Source organism: Erpetoichthys calabaricus, chromosome 3 (assembly GCF_900747795.2).
Source record: "Erpetoichthys calabaricus chromosome 3, fErpCal1.3, whole genome shotgun sequence".
Lineage (NCBI taxonomy): Eukaryota > Metazoa > Chordata > Cladistia > Polypteriformes > Polypteridae > Erpetoichthys > Erpetoichthys calabaricus.
The window spans coordinates 173,754,824-173,780,778 of NC_041396.2; the positions used below are offsets into that span (position 1 = coordinate 173,754,824).

At 39.0% G+C, this 25,955-nt stretch overlaps 1 protein-coding gene across 1 annotated transcript in view; it reads right to left on the reverse strand.

Annotated features, from left to right (window-relative positions):
• The window catches only part of rngtt (RNA guanylyltransferase and 5'-phosphatase), a 947,965-nt gene that overhangs the window by 698,453 nt on the left and 223,557 nt on the right, over nt 1-25,955 (reverse strand). The window contains 1 exon segment of the mRNA XM_028797536.2: nt 12,488-12,559. Within this exon segment, the coding sequence (XP_028653369.1) occupies nt 12,488-12,559 (72 nt within the window).

A 25,955-nucleotide genomic window follows, 5' to 3' on the forward strand; every position in this document is an offset into this window, starting at 1 on the left:
TATTTCAGAACTTCTGTAAAAACAATATTTGTAATCTTGCGAGTCCCAATATGCTGAATCTATTTAATGAGGTCAGGACAGGTTTCTCTGTTTGGAATTTCAGCACAGACAAAACAATCAACATCATCAGCAGTTAATAATTTCTTTTTACAAAGTAAAAAAGTAAGTAGAGTTCTGCATTGGACTCCTGTCTGTAAAGTCGTGCTATTTTCCTCTCACGGTTCCAAAAGTACATGGGGTTACCAAGGTGATACCCCAGCTTTTGTCTAGGCGTTTGTACAAGGGCTAGACAGAATGTTTTTGACTCCTGTGGTAAATTTAGCTTTTTAAATAAGCAGGCAGATAAATATATATACATGAACAAAGTAACCAATAAATGCATGTGCGGTAAACTCCGTTTTTGAAATTCTCATGATTCTTTAAGTTATACAGGACAACACGCAGTGAAATGCATCCTGATCTGCTTATCAAAAACTGTGCAAAGTTAGAAGAATATCAGTTAAATTAACAAAAAGTCATAGATTGAAAGATAACAGTATAGTAGAACATAATAAATAAGTAAAATTATGTGAATAAAGTAGAATTAAGTGTTAAGGTGCAATAGTGTTGTAATTATTATGCAAAACCAAAGTTAGATTGGTGCATAGTTAAATGAGGCAGTTTGTTTGTTTGCGCTACTGCGATCTTTACTTTCTTTTTTTATATTTTCTAATTGTCCTACTTTCATATATCCTTTAACTTTCTCCACATGTGTATAGCGCAGTTTGTTTTTTTTGTGCCTTTCTAATTTCACTGGTTTCATAATCTCTAACCTGCGCTGCATGTGTTTAGCGGCAACGTTTGTAAACATCATTATGAAGTTCTACTTTGTCATTTTACTCATTGTCTTTTAATTCTGAGCCGTACAGTACAATACATAGAACAGAATAAATCCTCAATACAGTACAAAAATAAAACTTCTAGAAGTAGGCCTACGGAGTAGAATTTCACATTAGATGATATCACATAAAATGATTTGGATTTGTTTTAAGTCCTGGAGACCTTATTCATCAAGCTGCCTCCCCCATTTTGCCATTCCACATCTGAAATAGCGCTAATCAGATGAAAGGACCTCTCATTCCCACGTCCCCATTCATCAGGGATGACTTTACCCTAGGCAGGCAACCTACAATTTAAAGAGATTGTTATTTTCTTGTGAATTGTTACATATGCATTATTTTCACTTTACTTTAAAAACTTTTGTAAAAACAATACTTGTTTCTTTATTTCCTATCCCGCATGAGGATACATCTCTTTCTTCCCAGACGTATAATACTGCTCGTGTTGTGAAGGGTGTTGCGGCTCAACGTATGCTAGATATGCCTTTGGATCATTTACTGTCTTTTTGCTGCTTGCTAGCTGCCTCTTCTGCCTGTCGCATGTCGTTGTTTTAAGAGCTCTGAGCACACGATGCTTGCCTGCCAAAAGCAATCCAACAACTGCTAGCATAGAGGTCTGTTGACTTGCTTTAAATGATGGCTCACTGCCTGGTCTCATGTGACGTTGTAAAAGCAATGCCTGTCTTATTTCTGGCCGCAGGCGTGGTTGAATTCTTTCTTGCAGGATGTATAACGCTGCTCACGTTCGGTTGGGGTAGCTGCTGTCGCAGCTTTCTCCACATGTGTATAGTGATGTTTTGTTTTTTTTTTTGAGCCTTTCTAATTTCCCTGGTTTCATAGTCTCTATCCTGCTCTGCATGTGTTTAGCGTCAACGTTTGTAAACGTCTTTATGAAGTTCCATTTTCTTTTACTCATTGTCTTTTAATTCTGAGCCGGATTGGACGTGCTTTTTTTCAATTCCACTTGTTCCGGGCTGATAATTACTTTCCTTATTTTCTGAATTTGAACCTCAATTATTCTTTTTTGCTCTTTTATTTGTCCAACGCATTTGAGTCTCTTTTCTCCGCGCCCGATTGGACGTGCTTTTTTTTCCCATTTCACTTGTTCCAGGCTGATCATCACGTTCCTTATTTTCTAAATTTGCACCTAGATAACTGTTTTTCTTTTTAGCATTTTTTTCTCTCCATCGCCTTTGGGTCTCTGTTCTCCACGCTTTTCTTTCTTCTTCGTTTAATTGTCGACGTTTTATTTCTACCCTATTCATTTCTACCGTATTGACCTTATACACTTTATATGCACTGAGAGCCCTGGAGCCGTGTGTGCTGCATGACTGCCTTTACACTACTGATTTATTTTTTTTGATATTGCTTGTAAGTAGGGTGTGTCTTGCAAGACTCTCATTCTATGTTCCCGTGAGACACACTGTGGCAGGTCTCTTTCGTCTCGCGGGTCTTTAAATTATCTTTCGAGAAGATCACGTATCGTAGATTATCAGGACAGGGGACAGGATTTCTTTTTATAATAGACAGACCACATTGCTTTTACATTTCAGTATTTTGTCTTTATATCTTGAGAGATTAAAGTAAATATCAGGGCACCTGGCACAAGAAGATAGCTGCTTTATTGTCCACAGGGTTATAAAGGCTGAGAGGTCACAACTCAGTAGAAGAACAAGTGTGTCAGAAGTAAAACTGCATTGGTTGGTGTGTAGTATATAAACAAAAAGAGAGATGAGCCTTCATTTGTCTCGGGGAAACTAATATGTTTGTTAGTGCGGGTGAAAGCAAGTTCCTATTCGGAGTACTGAGAAGTGACAAGCTTGAGGTATCACTCTGACATACTCATGTGAAAGGGATTCTGTGTTGGATATTACAGAATGACTGGCAGTATGGCATTACTCAAACATAATTGTGTATGCAGGATCTCTGAGTGGCTGTGTATTTCTGCAAGTGTTAATTTTAAGGTGTGGAAGTAAACCAACTAGTAATGAACTTAGTGAATATTACCCAGCTCACAATAATACAATAATCAGTTATGGCTGCCAAATTTTGGATCTAGTTGCAGTAAAAGGGGGCATTAAGGGATGTGTTTTTTCAGGCAGAAAATCAACCTGTGGTCCTCTCAGCAATAAAGTATGCATGTGGAGTTAGGTGATGTTGCAAGTGAACACTAGTGAGAATGCAGCTAAGGAGTGAGACAAACAATGAAAAAAATAGTAAGGTCTCCAGGAGTCTGAACAAATCTGAATTCTGATATGTGATATAATCTATTCTTGCATTTTGCTTTGTACTTGAACTATTGCTATTGTACAACTGTATTGTATTTTTGAGGTGGCAATGATAGGTTGGCCATCTAGATCTCTGAAGAGGATTACTTCTATTCTGTGTATTGTATTGACCCCATTTTTTGACACCCATTGCATGCCCAACCTACCTGGAAAGGGGTTTGTCTCTGAATTGCCATTCTCAATATTTCTTCCAATCTTTTTTTCCTACAAGGGTTTATTTTGAAGGGTTTATCTTCTTAAGGAGTCAAGGCTGGGGAGTTGTCAAAAAACAGGGACTGTTAAACCTGTCGCACTCCTTATGCGATATTGGGCTATACAAATTGTTGTTGTTCATCAAAAGGTATAAACTTAAAGATGACGCATTTCTTAATATTTTAAGCAACATTACATTTTTATTTTCATCAGGATTTTGTACACAGGTATAAAATACCAAAATAATGAAAAAGGCCTGAAGCAAACATTTGGGTACCCAACATGGTCAGTACTTTGGACAAGTATCACAGCTTATAAACGCTTTTTATAACCAGCTAAGAGTCTTTAAATTGTACTTGGGATATTTTCTCCCATTCATCCTGCAAAAGACCCCTCTTTCTCACGATTCCTGTGATCCTCCATCAGGGATGACTTTACCTTAGGCAGGCAAAACAACTTGGCAGGTGGGCCGTGGCACCAAGTGCCACATTTGAGTACCGAGAAGAGAAACAGAATAGGTGAGGGTTAGTATCCAATACTAACTATCATGTTACTTATGTTTTAGTGCTAACGACTAACAACAGAGATGCAGTATGTACAGTTAATCAGCAGCTCTAGTCCGGATATGCTAAACTGAAGTAGTGAGTCTTCAGCCGGGATTTAAAAGCTGAGACCGAAGGGGCATCTCTTATAGTAGCAGGCAGACCATTCCACAGTTTAGGGGCCCTGTAACTAAAAACTCGACCTCCCATTGTTATTTTATTAATCCTTGCAACCATAAGCAGACCAGCATCTTGAGATCTTAATGTGCGCTCTGGTTTGTAAGTTCAGACAAGTAAGCTGGACCTCGACCATTTAATGCTTAATATGTTAAAAGAAGGATTTTGAAATGTGCCCTAAACTTAACCGGGAGCTAGTGTAAGGATTTAAGAACTGGAGTTATGTGTTCATATTTTCTTGTTCTTGTTGTAATTCTTGCAGCCGCATTTTGTATTAACTGGAGGCTGTATACAGAACAGTTTGAAAATCCAGTGAACACTGCATTGCAGTAGTCAATCCTACTAGAGATAAATGCATGAATTAATTTCTCAGAATCCTGTTTATTTAGAAAGCGCCTTAATTTCCTAACATTTTTAAGATGGAAGAAACATGTTTTGGACAACTTTGTAATATGCGCTTTAAATGACATGCTAGAGTCAAAGATAACTCCTAGATTGCGGGCTGATTCAGTAAAATTAATTGGGATTCCAACTGAGTTAAATGATGACAAAATATTGTTATGATCAGCGTCATTCCCTCCAACAATTAACATCTCTGTTTTATCTGTGTTTAAAGACAAGTAGTTCTCATTCAAAAACTTCATGTGCTGCATTTTGTGGCTAGGATGCAGGAAAGGTTTTCTTCTGCTGACTCTACCATTAAGGTCATATTTGCAGAACAGTGCACCACCACTACAGAGTCTAATAAATCTTTCTGAAGATCCTTTGCGTCAAAAACAGGTTTTTACTTGCCTTTCTAGCAATCCAATAAGAATTTCTTTCAGAAACTTTTCTGGGTCTTCCAGACCTCATCATGACCTCCTCCGTTGCCATTTTTTAATAACATTATGAACTGAGGAAACAGCTACCTGAAAATGTTTTGATATAAGTATATAGCTGAGTGCTTCATTAAGCAAATATAATGAAACAAGTGCTAGTGATCAATGAATGACGAAGTGTAGTTTCAGACGAAATGATTAACTGAAACCACCATGTAAAGGGAATAAAATTGGGTAAGGGACATCCATACTAAAAATGAGAGACTGCAGTGCTGATTTAACCAACAATTTTTACATCATATAATTCATGGCATTATTTTTGAAAGCATATATACACACAGGCCACTTTATTAGCATTTTAACACTTGTTCAAATGCTTGTTAACACAAATATCTAATCAGCCAATTACATACGTTGACACACGCTGCACCGAGCCATCCAGCAAAAGCCCCCGCAGCTATGCTATTGCTCTGCACAGCCGGTGCCAGGCTGTGCTGGAGCTGGTGTGTCTGGGTGAGAGGTGCCTTTCTGGGCCTGTGATCCTGGCTGCCTTCCAGCATCAGGTCCTGAGGTGGATGACCACCACCCTGGCAGCTCCTGGACAATGTGGCATCAAACAGCACCAACCTCCCAGCGACTTGGCAAACTGACCCACATGTCACGCTTTACTCGCATGCTCAACCTTTTGGTGCAGAGATTCCTCCCAACCCACCTGGGGCTGGGCAAGCTTTTGAGCAAGTCACGGTGGGTCTGCAGCCATTTTTGCCGCTCCCCTACTGTGAGCGCATTGCTTGCAAAAATGCAGCAGCACCAGGATCGTTTGTGATGCAGCAACATAGTGTAACTCCACCCTATACATGGTGAAGCGGCTGTGGGAACAGCACAGAGCAGTGATCCACTGCCTGGGGGAGCAGGATACCAGGAGCCAAGCACCGCCACTGGGATATCTTATTGGGGGATGGCTCCTTTTGAGTAGACCACTAAGTTTGTCAGCCGGGAGAACGCTGACTGGAATGATGTCCTCCCACTAGTACTCCTCCTGGAAATGACGGTAGGTGGCCTGCTCAAGGTAGGAGAGGGTGCCGAGGAGGATATGCCCAGTAGGCAGCCCGGCAGGATAGGGACACTCCAGGAGGAACAGGAGGAGGAGGAGCAGGCACAGGGGGCAGTGCCTATTGTCAGGGGCTGGAGGAAGAAACATACTCAGTAAGAGGTGGGCAGGGGACACCTCTTACAACATGGCTACTCATATGCTGCAATGCCTTAGGAGGGACCCCCGTATTAAAGCTATTAAAAAAGAAGGATGGGTGACCACCCTACTAGATCCTGGGTACAAAGCCAGGATGGGGGGGTTTATGGAGCTCAGCCAGCAGGAACGGAAAATGCACCATCTCCATTCTGTCCTTACTAGCAAGCTACTTGAGGCATACCCCCACCCTCTTCACATGTCCATCAGAAAGCTGTCAGTAGCAGCAAAAGCAGCAGCAGCCGTGATGGAAGCAATCTGAAGGATGTGTGAGGAGACTTTTCTAGCCTCAACGACCCAGTATGACAGAAGTTGACAAGAGCAGCAGTCACTGCCAGCATCTGGACCACATGGTGAGTCTACCTGGGGTGCATCAGTGTAAATGATTCTATGTGCACTGATGACCCTATGGAGTTCTGGGATGAACACTTCAGTGCTGCAGGTGGGATGATCACAAACAAGAGGACCCAGATGTCTACTGATTCTGTGGACAGACTGACCTTCATAAAAATGAATGAGTCCTGCATCAGCACTGATTTCCAACCCCCTTCTGCTGATTCCAGGGACTAGGAGGGTTCCTTGTTATCACTCTCTATCACTTTCCTTCTGTTTCTTGTAAATCTTATATACAACGGGCTTGTGGGGTACACACCACCATGAATTCATGTTACCTGCTCCTGTTGTCATTGCTTACAAGAACGTTTTACTGTAAGGTGGTGCAGTGGTTGGCACTGCTGTGTCACAGCTTAGTTCACCTTTTTGGCCAAAATAATCAGTCCAGCATAGTTGGGTGATGCTTCCCTATCCCTCTGGGTCACTTAAAAAACCCAGTGAGACTGGATTAAAAATTCTTATCTTTGGCGATCGTTTCTTTGAATTTTTAGTTTTTTTGGTTTTTGACTTTAGACTCTAATTCAGTATGTTCTCTTTGTTTACATGAAACATAGGATTGCTTTCTGGTTACAAAGCTTGCAAATCTCTCACTACATTCTTTCTTCTTTGATCTCACAGAGGCACAACCGCGTAGTTTTTGGCAGCGGCACTATGAAGAGCACACGATCGTGCTCACAGTTAGTATCACTAGTTTACTGGCTTACATACTGCAGATATGAACACATGGAAAAACTTGGGGTTAGCATAGAAAACTCATGTAGATGTAAACAGAACATGTAGACAGCTGGTGAACTACTATAGCATCAGTATTCATACCAGTTTTTTTTATATTTTCCATAAAAACAAATGCTATAAAATGTAAAGCCATAAAGGCACATTAATACTGTGGATAATAGGTGAACTTGATTTAAGGAGCTTAAACAAATAGTAAATAATGCAGGTTCTCAAATTTTATTTTTCTGAAACATGACATGTACAGCATAAATTAATGAGTTATCTCTGTCACCAAATGTGCAGGTCGATCTTTGAGATCTACATCAGTATAAGAGAAGGAGGCAGTGTCTTATGCATACATAATTAGCCATGTGGAAAATGAAAACAAAACTTGAAGGAGCCTGACCCCAAAACCAAACCAACACTGGAGACTCTATGAAATAATAATAAAAACAAAAGATTCATTACTATTTACAAGATGTTTTTATCTTTTTGATAATAGAAAAAGCGCAAAGCATCGGCACAGACAGTTTGGAGAGCCTTCAGCACGACTTCAAAAAAACAGAACAAGCCAGCGGCTTCAATCATGACACGCCACTTTGAATTTCCTGCTTTTAAAAGACCTACATATTTTTTCTGAGTTTTGACTACGATTTTGGCATTTCCATATTGTTTTTACAAAATATATGATTGCACATCTCTGACTGCATTCTTTCTTCTGTGATCTCAAGAAGGCACTGCTACCACACACCTCAGGTCACCTTTTTGTCCATAATATTCAATCTAGTATAGTTGGCAGACATTTCCGTAGTCCTCAGGGACACTTTAAAGATGATTGCACCATTATCATCCAGTCAAATCTAGTTGAGATAGCCCTTCCCCATTGACTTCAATGCATTTTGCAGTGTTCGGTGTTATTCACGAACACTTCTGTGATTTCTGTAAAACTCAACACTAAGCGAACACCATGGAGTTCGCTCATCATTACTCATGATGCAACATACAATTACCACTAATCCCGCTTTAAATGTTTTTTTAAATTGTAGACTACGCTTTTAACAGGACCAAATCTTCTGAAAAGCATGAAGTGTTGGAATCTAAATACAGTAGTTAATATATAAAATGTGAAAATAGTCAACAATAATAATTTAAAAAAAATAAGTAGATATAACACACAGGGCTTTGAATTCATAAGCTAGTTTTAGACTGTTTTATAAGAACGTCTCTCAGAAAGTTACAGGAATATTTTGCTTGGTATCAACCATATTTTTCACTATACCAAATAATGTAGCATTCTACCTTGGTTCAGTACACTAACAAAAATATTTGTTGGACAAACTTAATTCTGTTATGTGTAAAAATTCCATGTAAATGACTTGAGTAACCCAAAACAAGTTCAAATGACTGGGTGGAGATTGCCAAAAATCTGTAATATCTTTACAAATTGGATGGCACCTTAAACATTCTAAAAAATATCCAAAAAAATAATAATAATTTGACAACAATGCTGTGTGGCATCCCAATAAAAATGGTGATTCTGGGTGGCACTACTGCCTCGCAGTAAGGAGACCAAGGTTCAATTCCCAGGTGTTCTCTGTGTGGAGTTTGCATGTTCTCTCTGTGTCTATAAGGCGTTTCTCCCACATTCCAAACATATGCTGGTTAGGCGAACTGATGTTGCTAAATGGATTTGGAATCACCATTAGTTTTACTGCAATCTAGGCATTATCGTTGACACTGGCATGTCATTTAAAGTGCACAATACAAAACTATCCAAAACATGTTTTTTCAACCATAAAAATGTTGAAAAATGAAGGTGTTTCTAAATATGCAGGATACTGAGAAATTATTTCATGCATTGTTTTTAGTAGGACTGACTACTGCAATGTGCTGTTCACAGGTTGCTGAAATCATTCTTTATACATCTTTCAGTTAATTCAAAATGCTTTATTTAATATTTCTAATAAATAATTCTAATTTAATATTAGAATTATTACAAGAATAAGAAAATACAAAAACATAACACCAGTTCTCAAGTCTTTACAGTGACTCCCAGTTAAGTTTAGGGCAGATTTGAAAATCCCCCTTTTAACATATAAAGTCTTAAATGGCCAAGGCCCTGCTTACTTATATAAACTAATCATTACTTACAAACCAGAGCACACATTAAAATCAAGATACCAGCCTGATTATGATGAGGTTAAACCTTTAGTTACAGGGACCCAAAGCTGTGGAATGGTCTGACTGCTACCATAAGATGTGCCCCTTCAGTCCAAGTTTCTATTCCAAGGCTTTAGACTCACTACTTCAGTTTAGCATACCCTGAGTAGAGCTGCTGATTAGCTGTGCACACTGCATCTTTGTTGTTAGTCGTCAGTAGTAAAATATACGTAATATGATAAAACTATTATTAACCCTCCCCTACTATATTTTTCTTGGGATCCTCATGTGGCACTTGGTGCCACTGCTCTTCTGCCAAGTTGTTGGCTTGCTATCTCCAGGATGCTGACTGTGTCTGACTCTTTTTCTACAATCTGGCAGTGGTTCTACAATTAGCTGATGGAGAGATATTGCTGTTTTTCATTTATGTTAGTTGGTTTCTACTTTGTTTTTGATGTATTGAACAAGTCTGTATCCTCATATGTAATGGGTGATGTGATTATTTTTTTTGTGTATAGGAGCTGTAATGGACAGCTTGGATTCTTACCCGGCTGGGACACCTCCATAACAGAAGGACCTGGGGAAGGAGCTTGCATGAGGCAATACGTTCCCTAGGACAACAAAGGGCACCACCCCAGCATGCTACAGTGCCACAGGTTTGCAGCATGGAAGCTCAACTCTTCTGGGGCTATCGGACACTACCAGGGGACACATGAAGAACGGCTGTGCCCTACTCTGCAGGGCTGCCACCACACCTGGAAGTCCAGCCAGAAGAAGATCTTGGAACACCTGGGGCTCTTCCAGGTGGCTCTATAAAAGGTGCCAGCTGCCACAACTCGGGAAGCCAGAGTCAGGAAGAGGTGGACGAAGCTTGTTGGAGGAAGACTGGAGGCGAGAGAAGGACAGGAAAGGAAAAGAAAGAAAAACGAGACAGTGCATTGGTGTTTTGTATTGTACTGTGCTGTGTAGTGGGGAGCAAAGGAAAAGAGCTTCCCCACTTAAAATAAACAGGGGCTGTGTGGCAAGACTGGGCTCTATGTCTGTTGTGTCCGGGTTGGGGTGCAGTATGCCCCCTGGTGATTCACAGAGCAACAAAATAAAAATAAAAATTATGCTTTTCAAAAGCATGTGTAATCTTCTTGGTAGACAAACTGCATGATCAATAAGGCTGTTCATAGTGGTTATTTACTACAATTTTAAATACCAAACCTGGTAAAGTATATGGTTACTGCCACTATTACATCCTGTTAATACTGTATTGTTTATAAACAGGAATATTTTGATAACATTGTTACACAGTAATATTTAAAAGAAAAAATCAAACAAAAAGAAATAATGACATCATGAAAAGATGCATGCACTGCAAAATGTTACAATTTTGTAAAGTGGTCTAGTAACAAAACACATCTCTCTATTATAAAAGAAAATCTTGAGACAAAACTATTGCCAAGAGATTTATATCAAGTCCCACAAGACGAGACTATTGCCAAGAGATTTTTCAAGTCCCGCCCTAATCTCAACCATTTTCAACCACGCTCACGGTCCTCTCACCTCTCATTTGTGTGAATGCTTTTGTCAGACACAGTTCCTGTGCTCTCAGCTCTTATAAATTTTTACATTTTTCTCACTTTAAGTTCCCAATAAAATAAGATTTATGTCCAAATTTTATTGAAGATTTTCATCCTGAAGGGTTATCAACAGAAGAAATGAGTACACAGGCAATCCTAGCACCGAGAAACGATGAAGTCAAATAAATTAATGTGAAAGTTGTCGATCAGTTACACAGCAATACAGCGACAAGAAAGGTAATGTAGTACATCTTCTGCGGATAACATTAGACACCAAAGGAGATCTTGATATGCCATTCATATTAAAACATTTACAGTTTCCCATTACAATAGCTTTTGCTAAGACAGTTAACAAATCACAGGGACAAACATTCGAAAAACTCGGTTTAATTATTAGAGAGAAAGAAATGATATTCACTCATTTTATACGTTGCGTTATCACGATGCAAGTCCAAACACGGACTCACAATTCAATGCAATTTTGATGAAAAGTTCATTACAAAAATTGTTTTTACTAAAGTTTTACAGTAAAACTGTAAGTTTAAAAAGTATTTGCATGTTAATTTCAAAGCCAAACAGAACAAAAACGTATAATGCAACAAATACCTCTAACGCAACATGAAACATAATTTTCTTTTAATTTATTTTACTATTTTTTACTATGGTTAATTACTCACTGTAATGTAAAATAGTTCTGTTATGCATAAGTAACAATTCACATGAAAATAACAATCTGTTTAAACTGTACATCTGCTTCCCCATACGCGAGAGGCAGATCCACAAAGTGGCTAGCATGTAGCCCCCTAGTACTAAAAATAATTCAATTTCCAATCAAGTTCATGTTGCAAAGAGTTACTTAATTGCCTGTACTTTCCCTGACAAATATTTCAACAAACTATATCAAATTGTACTAACAATACAAAGCAATTCACAATAGCATCACCAAGGACAATATCATAATTATTTGGAAAAGTAGCATTTACTTCTTTGGATATACTTTAAACATGAATTGTTAATAAAATCTCTCATTCTCCTACTAAGACTAAATTTCATAATATTGTCTTTCAAAAACATCTTAGAAAATAATCTGCAATATTGTGTTAATGTGAGAGAACAAAACATATAACAATAACATATTGTGAATTTCCCCTTGGGATTAATAAAGTATCTATCTATCTATCTATCTATCTATCTATCTATCTATCTATCTATCTATCTATCTATCTATCTATCTATCTATATAAAGAAATAAAGATATTCTGGAGTATGTGTGTCTCTCAGGATTAAAGAGAAGGATCAATATTCACAGAAAACTAGATTATTAATATATTAAAAAACATAAGAAATATTACTTAAATAACATAATATGTTATGTAGTTCATTCTTAGCCAAAAATGCTCATTCTAAATGGCAGAAAGCAACCTTATATCAACATTTTACAAATAATGTAAACCACATCAAATAATGCAGAAAACTTCACTATAACTGTAAATAAATTTGTATGTACTCACATTAAATTTCACTATGTCATAGATTAGATACCGAGGCACTGGCTGTCCATTCACTTTGTCAACAATCATTTCCTAGAAGAGGAGGCAATTGTTAATGATTACATATGTAAAAATAAATTGTAACATTTAATGACAATTGTAACATTTAATAACAATTGTAATCAAGTGTCAGGACTGGACCACCCCCCTTTGCAGCATCATTTGTTACAGGGCAGGAAAAAGCTCCAGACATGGTGCCACTATGTCACTTGGCCCACTCAAGCACATAGTTAAATAGACAAATGCGCATACATACTTTTTACAAAGGGCTTAGGACTAAAATACTTACTTTAAATGAACCTTTTTTCACTTTGACAGCACTGTATTATATCATCATATACAATTTTTGATTCAGAATTTCAATATAGCAATCAAACACATTAAACATCATATTTTGGTTGTAATGATAATTTAATGATAAAAAAATTAGTTGAGTTTGTATAGATCCATCCATTTTCATAACATATTGTCATCTCCCTATAGGTCAATATTAAGGATGTATACAACATACAAGAATATATTGTTTAACATTGTAGGTTTTCATATTTAATGCATGTGCACTGTCAGATGCTTTCGGCAGGTCAAAAAATATGTTATTCTGAGAAAGCAATTTGGTACAGCCATGTTGCTGTGTGTCCTCTATAAAATTAAGATTTTGTTCTCTTACAGCATGCTTAAGTTCTACACTACTGTGATAACCTTTGTGAACCTTATAGAATTACCTAAACTCTTCTTTGATGACAATAAAATGGACATACTGTACCTTCAACTTTTTCCAAATAATAGATCTCTCTATTATAAAAAAAAAATCCTGGAAAGCAAAAGCAAGGTGACAATACGTGATCTTCTTGGAAGTTCTCAGAAGACATTTAAAAGACCCACGAGACAAAAGAAACTTGCCATGGAGCATCAGAACTTTGAATTCACTTGTTCCAAAAAAAATTTTATTTTCCCTGTGAATGTTTTTTTTCTGGAGTTTTTGTTTTCTTCTGTGCCTAACTGGCCATACCCTTTTTCAGCTGGAAGATCTGTTATCATGATTGACTAAGTTTTACCTTAAACAATGATCTCCAAATTCAAAACGACTTTAGTGGTTGACACCGAGCTCTCTTGATGGATTGGTTAAACTTAGGTCTGAGAGGAAACTATGGTATATGCATAAAACTGAAGATCTGAATGAATAACTGGAATTTTCAGCATGCATATGTATTTCCCTTAAATGTTCCAAAGTATTGATGCATCAGTCACAAAGCGATGCAGTTTCTTGAAAAAAAAAAATCTAGTCCCATTGTAAAGTTTTGGAGATCTAAACTGTAAGGTGGAACACTCAAAGAATGTTCAAGAACTTCACTGAGTATTAGACAACATCGTCAATGTCAGCAACATAAGAAACCTCTTACTTCTCAATTCATCTTCTGCAACATTCTGTCATTGACATTCACTACATTTTTGGTGCCAGTATTGCTCTTTCACTAGACCAATCTGATTTCCTAGAGTCATTTATTAAACATGAAAATATAACATTCTCTAATGCCTCTTTAGATGATGTGCTTTGGTGGGATTAAGAGGCACTATTTATCAGAAAATAATACTATGTTACAATCATTTTTGATATACTAAAGAAAAGCTGTTGCATTCTTAAGCTTGGTGAACTCTTCATGTGTTTGTGTTGGTGTGTGTGAAAATGTAGCTTCTGGGCATGTTTTTACAAATAACTGGCTTTCATTAAAACTTTCACTACAGTGGATCTGTAGCCTTGTATACCTCTGATCATGTATTTAAGATTGGTAAACTTGTATTGTTTTTGGAGCAGCAATCATGGACTTGTGTAATGCTTGCTTCTTCTTAGCCAGCATTATCTTCTTATAGGAAAAATATTTGAATGAGGCATGAGTACTATTGTACACATGTCATTTGCAAACCAAAAATGTTGCAGGACACTGTTGAATACAGAATTTCTTACGTGCCATGATTCTATCCTGGAGAAACTATCTAAACTATATATATGGGATTATTTTCAGGACCTGTTGACCAAATTTCAGCTACTTGGCCTTTTTGCAGAACGAAATTAGACAGAGATTTAACTTTATAAATACAAAGGATAGAGATAAAACACAACATTCTCAAACCTTCTTAATCCATATTAGACAAGAGGAGGTGGGGGTGTCAAATGATATCTGCAAATTTTATTGTAAAGCAGTTAATACACCATATTTTTTAGTTTTCAAATCAGGGGCATATTCCCAAGTTAATGGCACAAAAAACTGAAAGATAAAAAGCAATGCATGTCTTAATGTCGCACACCTTAGGAGACTGTTCTTTACTTCTACTCAGGTCTGCTTCTGCTATGGAGCCTCAGCTGCTTCGGAAATTGTCATTCTATTTTCATCAGATGAATTGCTCCTCAAAAAGTGTCTTTGTGTTAGTGGTGTTTTGTAGAATTCAGATGCAGGACTATTGCCGGCAGAGCAATTTTTTGGACAAAAAAGTAGTCATTTAACTACTCCCGCATCAGAGGATGAACACTGAACAAACAGACTGAGGAAAACTCATTCTATTTGTAGCTGATATATTTCAGATTAGATGGGCTCTTTGTGTTGGTGGAGTTTTTATTGTATTTAGATGTGGGAGTGTCATAAGTGAAGTACCAATATTTTGCCACCTGCAGGCCTGAAAACATATAAAAAATTAGAAAACAAAATCTACTATGATTTGACAGGTATGATCATGAAAATCACAGAGGCTTAGGAAGAACAGGACTTCGTATATGAGAAAGTAAAAACGATTTCTCCTGTGCAAAATGGCAGGTGAATTGTTGTCAACAAAAAGCAGTCACCTGAGAAATAAACTGAAACGTTACTCACTCGTGATTTTTCTGTCCATATGGTAAAGGTTTTGTTGACCAGCACATTCAAATTTCAGCCGTTTGAATTACATCTTGATATACAACAAGCACAAAGAAAGTTGGGATGTAAATTGCTTTCTATTTCACACACTTTATGCACCCACATTCTGCTTGCTCTGTCACTGCAAATGCTATATGAACACTTGCCGACATTCACACCAGCACCGCAGTTAAGGAACTGTACAGCCTCATTACGGACTATGAAAACACACACCCCGAAGGTCTGGTTATCATCGCCAGGGACTTCAACAAAGCAAACTTCGGGTCTGTTTACCCCAAATACTACCAACACATCTCCTGTCCCACCAGGGGTACTAAAACATTGGACCACTGCTACATCACACACAAAAATGCGTACCGCTCGCCCCCGCGGCCAAACCTCAGCAAGTCAGACTGTTTACAAGCAGCAGTTGAAGCACGCAAAGCCGGTCTTGCCAGAGGTGCACTGTTGGACCCTGGAAGCGGAGGAGAAACTTAGAGACTGCTTTGAATCTGTGGATTGGGATGTTTTCAAAGAGTCCTCTGAGAATCTGGACAAGTATGCCGCAGTTGTCACAGGCTTCATTGGGAAATGTGTGGATGACTGTGTACCCACAAAGTCTGTATGCGTATTTCCGAACCAGAAGCCCTGGATGTGTGCTGAAGTATGCCAGCAGATCCATGAGTGCAGCAGTGCGTTTCACTCCAGAGATACACAGGCATACAAAAAGAGCAGGTATGATCTCTGAAAAGCCATTAAATACGCAAAGCGCCAGTACACCCACAAACTGGACTCTCAGTTTAACAGCACAGCAGACGCTCGTCGGATGAAGCAGGGTATCCAGCTGATCACGGACTACAAACCTCGGACACACGCAGCCACAGCTACTGCCACTTCACTCCCGGACGAGTTCAACGTGTTTTTGCTCGCTTCAAGCTCGCTAACATGGACAGGCCTGTGCGACCCCCCTGCAACACCACAAGACTGTAGCCTGAGGCTCTCCGAGGATGACGTAAGGAAGACTTTTTCCTGATTCAGCATCTGCAAAGCACCCGGCCCAGACGGAGTCTCAGGTCGCGTTTTAAAAACATGTTGCGACCAGCTAGCTGCTGTCTTTACAGATATTTTTAACACATCTCTGAGGGTTTCAACTGTCCCCACCTGCTTCAAACACACAGCCATCATCCCTGTCCCAAAGAAAAATAAAGCAGACTGCCCTAATGATTACCGCCCAGTAGCACTTACTGCCATAGCCATGAAGTGCTTTGAGAGGCTGGTGCTATAACACATCAAGGACACCATCCCTGACAGTCTGGACCCCCTCCAGTTTGCCTACTGTTACAGGTCCACTGAGGATGCCATCTCCATAACACTTCACACCACCCAGTCTCATTTGGAGAAAAAGAACTGTTATGCCAGACTGCTGTTTGTGGACTACAGCTCTGCATTTAACACCGTCATTCTATCCCAGCTCATCGCAAAACTCCTGGATCTGGGGCTTAGCTCTTCACTGTGCAACTGAGTACTGGACATCCTCACCGGCCGAGCTCAGCAAGTGCGTATTGGTGGAAAAACCTCCTCCACCATCACTGGCACCCCACAGGGCAGCGTGTTGAGCCCCCTGCTTTACTCTCTCTACAACCATGACTGCATAGCTAAGTACAGCTCTAACACCATCCTCAAATTTGCTGACGATACCACTGTAATAGGTCTGATCAGCGAGGACAATGAGACGGCCTACAGGGAGGAGTTCAGACTCCTGGCAGAATGGTGTCAGGACAACAACCCCACCCTCAACGTTAGCAAAACTAAGGAGATGATTGTGGATTTCCGCAAACAGGCAACAGAGCACAGCCCCATCTACATTGGCTTTAGGTTCCTCGGAGTCACCCTCACTGATGACCTTAAATGGGCAAGTCACACTGCGGCAGTAGTCAAGAAAGCCCAACAATGCCTCTACTTCCTCAGGAGACCAAGTAAGGCCCGGATGTTCCCCACAACCCTGTGCAGATTCTACAGCTGTACTGTGGAATCCATCCTGACAGGATGCATCACATCCTGGTACAGCAACTGTTCAGTTCAGGACCGCAGAGCACTGCAGCATGTGGTGAATACAGCACAGCAGATCATGGGCACACAGCTCCATGCGATCCATGACATCCACACTACACACTGTCTCAGGAAAGTGAACCGTATCAGGTGGGACCCCAGCCACCCTCCACTGTCACTTTTCACCCTCCTCCCATCTGGGAAGTGACTAAAGTCCATTCAGACGCGCACCTCCAGGTTCAGGAACAGTTTCTAACCAACTGCAATCAGACTCATGAACAATTGGTAACCTTGTGTCACCTCCATTGCTACCTGCACATATACTTCTGCCACTGTCTCTATTTATTCCTAGGATTCTGGTTTTACTTATTTACTTATTTATATTCATTTATTTATTGAGCGTTTTTTTGTCTATGTTCACTGTCTTGGGGGGCACATGCAAGCAAGCATTTCATTGTACATGGCAGCATATGGTGGATGATTTTCTGTTTTACAGTTAAAACTTACAAGGGTTAAAGACTGTAACAGAGCAGAAAGTCTTAACTTTAACTTCTAAAATGAAGCCCACTACTTGTTCCCTAGATCCAATGCCAACAAAACTAGTAAAAAGTACAATGGATGTTCTTGCAGTGCCTATTCTAAACATTATCAATAGTTCATTATTGCAAGACACAGTACCTGATGCACTAAAAGTGTCAGTCATTAAACCATTAATTAAAGAGTCAGACATAGACCCACACATACTTAATAATTATAGGCCTATTTCAAATTTACCCTTTCTCTCTAAAATACTAGAAAAAGTAGTCCCCAATCAGCTTCAGTCACACCTTATGCATTACAATTTGAGAAATTCCAGTCTGGTTTCCGCACTGGTCATAGTACAGAAATGGCACTAATGCGGGTTGTAAACGACATTCTGATATCCTCTGATGAAGGAAACTCCACTGTAATTATGTTGTTAGACTTAAGTGCAGCATTTGACACCATTGACCATTCTATTTTACTGCACAGGCTAGAAAATGATGTTGGGCTTACAGGTGCTGTGCTCGCTTGGTTTAGTTCTTATTTATCAAATCGATTCCAATATGTCATTATACACAGAAGTGAGATATGGTGTCCCGCAGGGCTCAGTACTGGGACCTTTACTGTTTTCACTTTACATGCTTCCACTGGGATCTCTCATTAGGAAACAAAATGTTAATTTTCATTCATATGCAGATGATACCCAGTTATACCTTTCATTTAGATCAAATGAAGTTTCTCCGATGTTGTCTTTAATTAGTTGTGTTAGTGAATTAAAGGAGTGGATGGATGAGAACTACTTGTCTTTAAACACTGATAAAACAGAGATGTTAATTGTTGGAGGGAATGACATTGATCACAATAGTTTGTCATCATTTAACTCAGTTAGAATCACCATTAATTTTACTGAAACAGCCTGCAATCTAGGAGTTATCTTTGACTCTAGCATGTCATTTAAAGCATATATTACAAAGTTGTCCAAATCATGTTTCTTCCATCTTACAAATGTTGGGAAATTAAGGTGCTTTCTAAATAAACAGGATTCTGAGAAATTAATTCATGCATTTATTTCTAGTAGGATTGACTACTGCAATGTGGTGTTCACTAGATGTTCAAACTGTTCTTTATATAGCCTCCAGATAATCCAGAATGCTGCTGCAAGAATTATTACAAGAACAAGAAAGTACAAACACATAACTCCAGTTCTTAAATCCTTACACTGGCTCCCGGTTAAATTTAGGGCAGATTTAAAAGTTATCCTTTTAACATATAAAGTATTAAATGGCCAAGATCTGGCTTACTTCTTTGAACTTATCATGACTTACAAACCAGAGCACACATTAAGATCTCAAGATGCCGGTCTGCTTATGATTCCAGGGATTAATAAAATAACAGTGTGAGGTCGAGCTTTTAGTTACAGGGCCCCTAAACTGTGGAAAGCTCTGCCTGCTACTATAAGAGATGCCCCATCGGTGTCAGCTATTAAATCCCGGCTGAAGACTCACTACTTCAGTTTAGCATATCCTGACTAGAGCTGCTGATTAACTGTACAGACTGCATCTCTGTTGTTAGTCATTAGCACTAAAACATAAGTAACATGATAGCTATAATTTGTTACTAACTCTCACCTATTCTGTTTCTCTTCTCGGTACTCAAATGTGGCACTTGGTTCCACGGCCCACCTGCCAAGTTGTTTTGCTTGCCTAAGGTAAAGTCATCCCTGATGGAGGATCGCAGGAATTGTGGGGTAGAGGGGTCCTTTCATCGGATTAGCTGGCCAAGCAATGTTTCAACCGTGGAATGGCCAAATGGGGGAGGCAGCTTGATGGTTGAGGTCTCCAGGACTCTAAACAAATCCAAATCATATTATGTGATATCATTTACTGTTAAATTCTGGCCCGTACTGGTAAATTTTTTATTTTTATACTATATTGAGGATTTGTTCTATTCTGTGTATTGTATTGTATTGTCTCCCTTCTTTTTGACACCCACTGCACACCCAACCTACCTGGAAAGGGGTCTCTTTTTGAACTGCCTTTCCCAAGGTTTCTTCCATTTTTTCCCTACAAGGGTTTTTTTGGGAGTTTTTCCATGTCTTCTTGAGAGTCAAGGCTGGGGGACTGTCAAGAGGCAGGGCCTGTTAAAGCCCGTTACGGCACATCTTGTATGATTTTGGGCTATACAAAAATAAATTGTATTGTATTGTACAGTGATCCCTCGCTATATCGCGCTTCGCCTTTCGCGGCTTCACTCCATCGTGGATTTTACATGTAAGCATATTTAAATATATATCGCGGATTTTTTGCTGGTTCACGGATTTCTGCGGACAATGGGTCTTTTAATTTCTGGTACATGCTTCCTCAGTTGGTTTGCCCAGTTGATTTCATACAAGGGACGCTATTGGCAGATGGCTGAGAAGCTACCCAGCTTACTTTTCTCTCTCTCTCTCTCTCTCTCTCTTGCGCTGACTTTTTCTGATCCTGACGTAGGGGGTGTGAGCAGGGGGGCTGTTCGCACACCTAGACGATACGGACGCTCGTCTAAAAATGCTTAAAGATTATCTTCACGTTGGCTACCTTCTGTGCAGCTGCTTCGTGAAGCGACATGCAGCACGGTGCTTCGCATACTTAAAAGCACGAAGGGCACGTATTGATTTTTTTATCTGTCTCTCTCTGCTCCTGACGGAGGGGGTGTGAACTGCCGCCTTCAACAGCTTTGTGCCGCGGTGCTTCGCATACTTAAAAGCAAACAGCCCTATTGATTTGTTTGCTCCTTTGAAGAGGAAGATATGTTTGCATTCTTTTAATTGTGAGACGGAACTGTCATCTCTGTCTTGTCATGGAGCACAGTTTAAACTTTTGAAAAAGAGACAAATGTTTGTTTGCAGTGTTTGAATAACGTTCCTGTCTCTCTACAACCTCCTGTGTTTCTGCGCAAATCTGTGACCCAAGCATGACAATATAAAAATAACCATATAAACATATGGTTTTTACTTCGCGGATTTTCTTATTTCGCGGGTGGCTCTGGAACGCAACCCCCGCGATGGAGGAGGGATTACTGTATTGTATTGTATTAAAGACTAACGGCAAGAATATTCATTCGAAAACTAAAAATATTTTAGTAAATTATTGTTTTATTTCCATGTCTTGTTGAGAGTCAAGGCTGGGGGGCTGTCAAGAGGCAGGGCCTGTTAAAGCCCATTGCGGCACATCTTGTATGATTTTGGGCTATACAAAAATAAATTGTATTGTATTGTATTGTATTAAAGACTAACGGCAAGAATATTCATTCAAAAACGAAAACTAAAAATATTTTAGTAAATTATTGTTTTATTTCAGTTAGTCTTTCCAGCTACTTTAATAGTTTCGTTTTAGTTTTTAATTTCGGTTTTGTTAATTATTTTATTTCAGTTTATGAAAATGTTTTTTTAACAATAGTTTCTGTTTTGATTTTAGTTTTCGTTAACTATAATAACCTTGATATGTATACTGATCGGTTTGTTTGAAATGCTTCCTAGTCATTATATGAATGCTGTATGCAAACGAAAGATGAAGCAGAAGCAATTAACAGTAGCATTAGCCAATAGTGTGGTCAAACAACTGAAGGAATGGTTGGAGTCAATATATGTAAATGAAACTAGCTGATTAACTCTTTTAGGGCGGATGTCGACTTTTGTCGACAGGAGGAGTTGAGGGTGCATGTCGACAAAAGTCAACATCCAGGGGTAGAGGGCGACAATCAGCTGTTAATGGTGACAAAACTCACTGTTATGTCACAGGCATTCCCTCTCTGCTTGGAAGAATGTTAGACTCATTGACTCGCCATCTAATCCTTGCGTGTGCGTGAGTGTAATGTAAACAAATGTAAACAAAGGCAAGATGGCATTGACATATCACGAGGAAGCAAAGTGAGTGCAGAAAAGAAAATACTCAGCAGACGATGTTTTGCGCATTATCGCTGAGTCGGACTCTGATTTTTCAGAATCTGATTTTGTTGACAGTGATCGAACAGGAGAGTGAGGAGGCATCAGCTGATCGGACACCAGCCAATGCCGCCCCAGCTGATCGGCTGCCAGGTGAGCACATTTGCGCAGCTGATGCACCTACGGCAAGGTTCGTGTGGGAGGAATACCCAGACATTGATCCGTAGCAGCCAAACTGGCTACCGGACTTCACAAGACAGCATGGCTTGCTGTTGGACACGACAGATTACCAGCCACTGGACTACTTCAGGCTGCTCTCCCCTGATGCTGCTTTTCAGCTACTGTCAGATGAGACAAACAGGTACGCAGAGCAATTGTTTGAATCACGGGCTGCGCTTGTACCGCATTCTCGTTTTTCAAAATGGAAACCCACAACAAAAGAGGAGATGAAAGGCTTTGTGGCATTCCAAATAGAGATGGGACTAGATTGACGATATAATTTCAGGGAGCATTGGCTTTGGACAGGTTATGCCGCGTGATAGGTACGTGCCGCTGCAAAGTTTTATTCACTTCTGTGATAACCAGAAGCAAATCCCAAGGGGTGAGCCAGGTTATAACCCCATGTATATAGTTCAGCCCCTGCTTGACATTGTGGAACTAACATATAAACAATTTTATCAGCCTGGCCGTGATTTGCCTGTGCATGAATCTATGATAAAATAAAAGGAAAGCCTTTTTTTCTGCCAATATATGCCAGACAAGCCCACAAAGTATGGCATAAAGGATTTTGTACTGGCAGAAGCAAACACTGGTTTCTGCCTGAAAGTAATTACATATACAGGAAAGTATTCCTTTCAAAGAGAGAACTGTCCCTTGACAAGTCAGGTTGTGCTGGAGCCGCTTCAGGGCTATGAACATTTGAGTCATGTTGTGTACATGGACAATTTTTATACATGCCCAGAATTGTTCATGGAGCTACAGAGAAGGGTAATTGGAGCTTGTGGCACAGTGAGGGTGAACAGGAGACACATGGCTTCTAAGTTGAAGCCAGACAGGAGGCTGAAGATGAAAAGAGATGACAATATGGTTTTCATGCGGGCGGAAATCTTGGTGGCAGTGGCATGGCACGATGTCAAAAGTACAGTACACACTAACAATATATGTGAGAAAGTGCAGCAACAGACAATTGAAAAGGAAACACCAATGCAACACATGTTGTAAGCAGTGCAATGTGGCAATGCATGCTATTAGCTGCTTTGAGCGATATCATACTTTGCAGGACTTTGCTGTGTAACATGCATGTGATATGTATGTGAAATAATAGTACTGTATGTGAAATCACATAGTATGCAGGCTCATACAACATGCAAGACAGTAACATTTGTCAAAAGTAAATATTTTTTGTTGATTTGATATGTTAAACCATAGCTTTGTGTTATTTTTTAACAAAAGATACTTTTTGGAAAACTATTCAGCCCTGGGAGAAAAAAAACAAAAAATACAATTAGCCCTAATAGAGTTTAAAGGAAGCTTTCTGTTGTGCCAAGAAGCACTAAAACAGAGAACATGGGACTCCACATGTAGGTGTACATACAGGACATCCATGTTTGGTGTTCATATATAATGATAACTCAAGACTCTTTTTTATTCACTGAGTATTTTCCACAACACTCACTACTTTTTGTTTTTCTAGTTGCACAGCCATATTCTTAAAAATTGATTTGAACATGTTATAATCAGATGGAGGCAGATGTTCCTGCAGAAAAACACTGAAGCACCTAAAGGGTTAAGAGAGCCCTACAATAGTTATTTAAGTGCAACATTAACAAATTACTGCCAAAGTACAAAGATGCTTTGATTAGTTTCTCGAATGGATACAGATGAGTAATGATTCAGTTTTTTTCTGTTCTCTTTTCTTTCAAAGTGTATAATTAAACCAAATAGTGCAATTTAAATACACACAGGTGTAAAAGGAAACAAGCTAAATGGAGAACTGTTGGTTTCCTTTGTGATTTGCATCTTATTGCTAATAAGGAGCAATTAAAAACCAAGAATATAGCTGTTTAAGACTAAAATAAGCAATAACGGTTCGAAATCATAATAAGTGAGACAACTAAAATGAAGCAGAAATGTTACTTGAGCAATAAGTGCTTCTTCTTAACACTAGAATTACCAAACCCTACGAAAAAACTCATAATACTGGCCCACCTTAAATCCCTTTGCACCTCTCCATCAGCATCTTTTGTGTTGTAAATGTGTCGATCGGCAAAAGCAGCAACCAGCCTGCTATCCCACTCCCCCACCAATGCAGTAAGGGCAGAAAGTTCTGTTTACCTGTGTGTGAGTTGCCTGGAGTTGTACTGGGTAAATAATATATCGTTATTTGGAAAACATGTATTTCATGTGTGTTCCATGTCTACAACAATCTATGTAAACACATCGTTAAAACAGAAATGTTTTTAATGTTTTAGTAATAATTGATAAAATGTAGACATTAAGTGTATAATTTGTGAAGCCTGAAGTCCAAATATCAAATAAAAGGTATAAAAGGTACAAGTATAACAAAACAAGTGCACTTTTATTCAAAAATACATGTATAACTGCAGAAAAAGAACTCGCGTTAGGGTGCAACATTGACCCTCCCTTAATATGACCACTTTGGTGGTGCAGCGGTAGGAACTGCTGACTCATAATCAAGACGTTCACGGTTTGATCCCAGCCGCCTCCATTTTGAGTAATGAGCTGCTCTTATTCTTACTATTATAGAATAAAAACATACATTTGATTTGAGTCTGTAACAGCCGGTATAAATTTATGGTATTACATTTTTTTTTTTTTAATTCAGTTTTATTCTCTCAGTCACGTTCACGCTCGCCCCGATCTGACATTGATGTCTTCAAATAAAGATGTCCTATAGCAGAGGTGAACTCAGATAAGGATGAGGGTTCTACATCAGAAACAGAGAACAGAAGCCCTCCCTGCAAGAAACGTCTACTCACATATAAGAACAACACAGCTGCACCAGGCATAAAGGCGAAAGATGGCACCCTTTGGATGCAGCAACAGGTCGGGCGTCATACTGCCCCACACCTGTCCTTCAAAGAAAAAGCAGAGCTTACAGAGTTCGCCAAGTTATCATGCAATGTCTTGCTTGTGATTATGTTTTGTGAAGGTCTTTATATTAAAAAAACATTTATATGTTACTTACATAAAAGCCAGATCGAATGGTATTTCCCTTGATTCATTTACTTATCTTCCTACAGCATAAAGTCACAAGTAGACTGCGAACTTTCTCTGTTTGATCGACACGGGCATGCTCACAAAGCCATTTCAGTACACATGTACTTTGCGAGCATGCCTGTGTTTTAGCTAAAAAAAAAAAAAAAATCTGCACCCATGGCAGCCCTCCAGGAACAACTTTGCCCCCTCTACTGGAATAGGACAACATTTTCCTTCTGTGATACAGAAGAATTACCCACTATTCAACTTTCACTTTTGTGAATGAATTTCAAATATAAGTAAAATATTGTAAGATTTTTGAGGGAAGCAAAAGGAAATGAAATTATAGTAACTTCCAAATGATCTTTATATGCTGTGCTCTCCGCAACAACTTCTACTATAAAATATTGCCAATTAAGGCAGAATCTGGTGTTTCAGTACTTCTTTAGAATATAGTACCAGTTTAGAAGGCTGATATATCAGTTGTACCAATACATAAAAATCATATTTTCTCTTGGTACTGATACCCTAAAAGATTTGTATACAACGTATTGATAATATGGTTGTATCATTCAAACATCTTTTTCTCAAAATTAATGTTCCAGCAACTTATGTCTGCTATTATCTGTTCAGAATATTATACAATAAAGCTTTCAGAATCAACTAAAATAAAACTGGACTTTCCACCTACAAACAAACATAAATGTCCAATTCTGAATATTTAAGCTAAAAAGCTGAAATTTCGTGATGTTATAGAAAATTAGTTAATACGTGACGACTGAAGAAGAGGCAGTTCCCCGGATCATGATGTAATACATTTGTCTTGTACAGT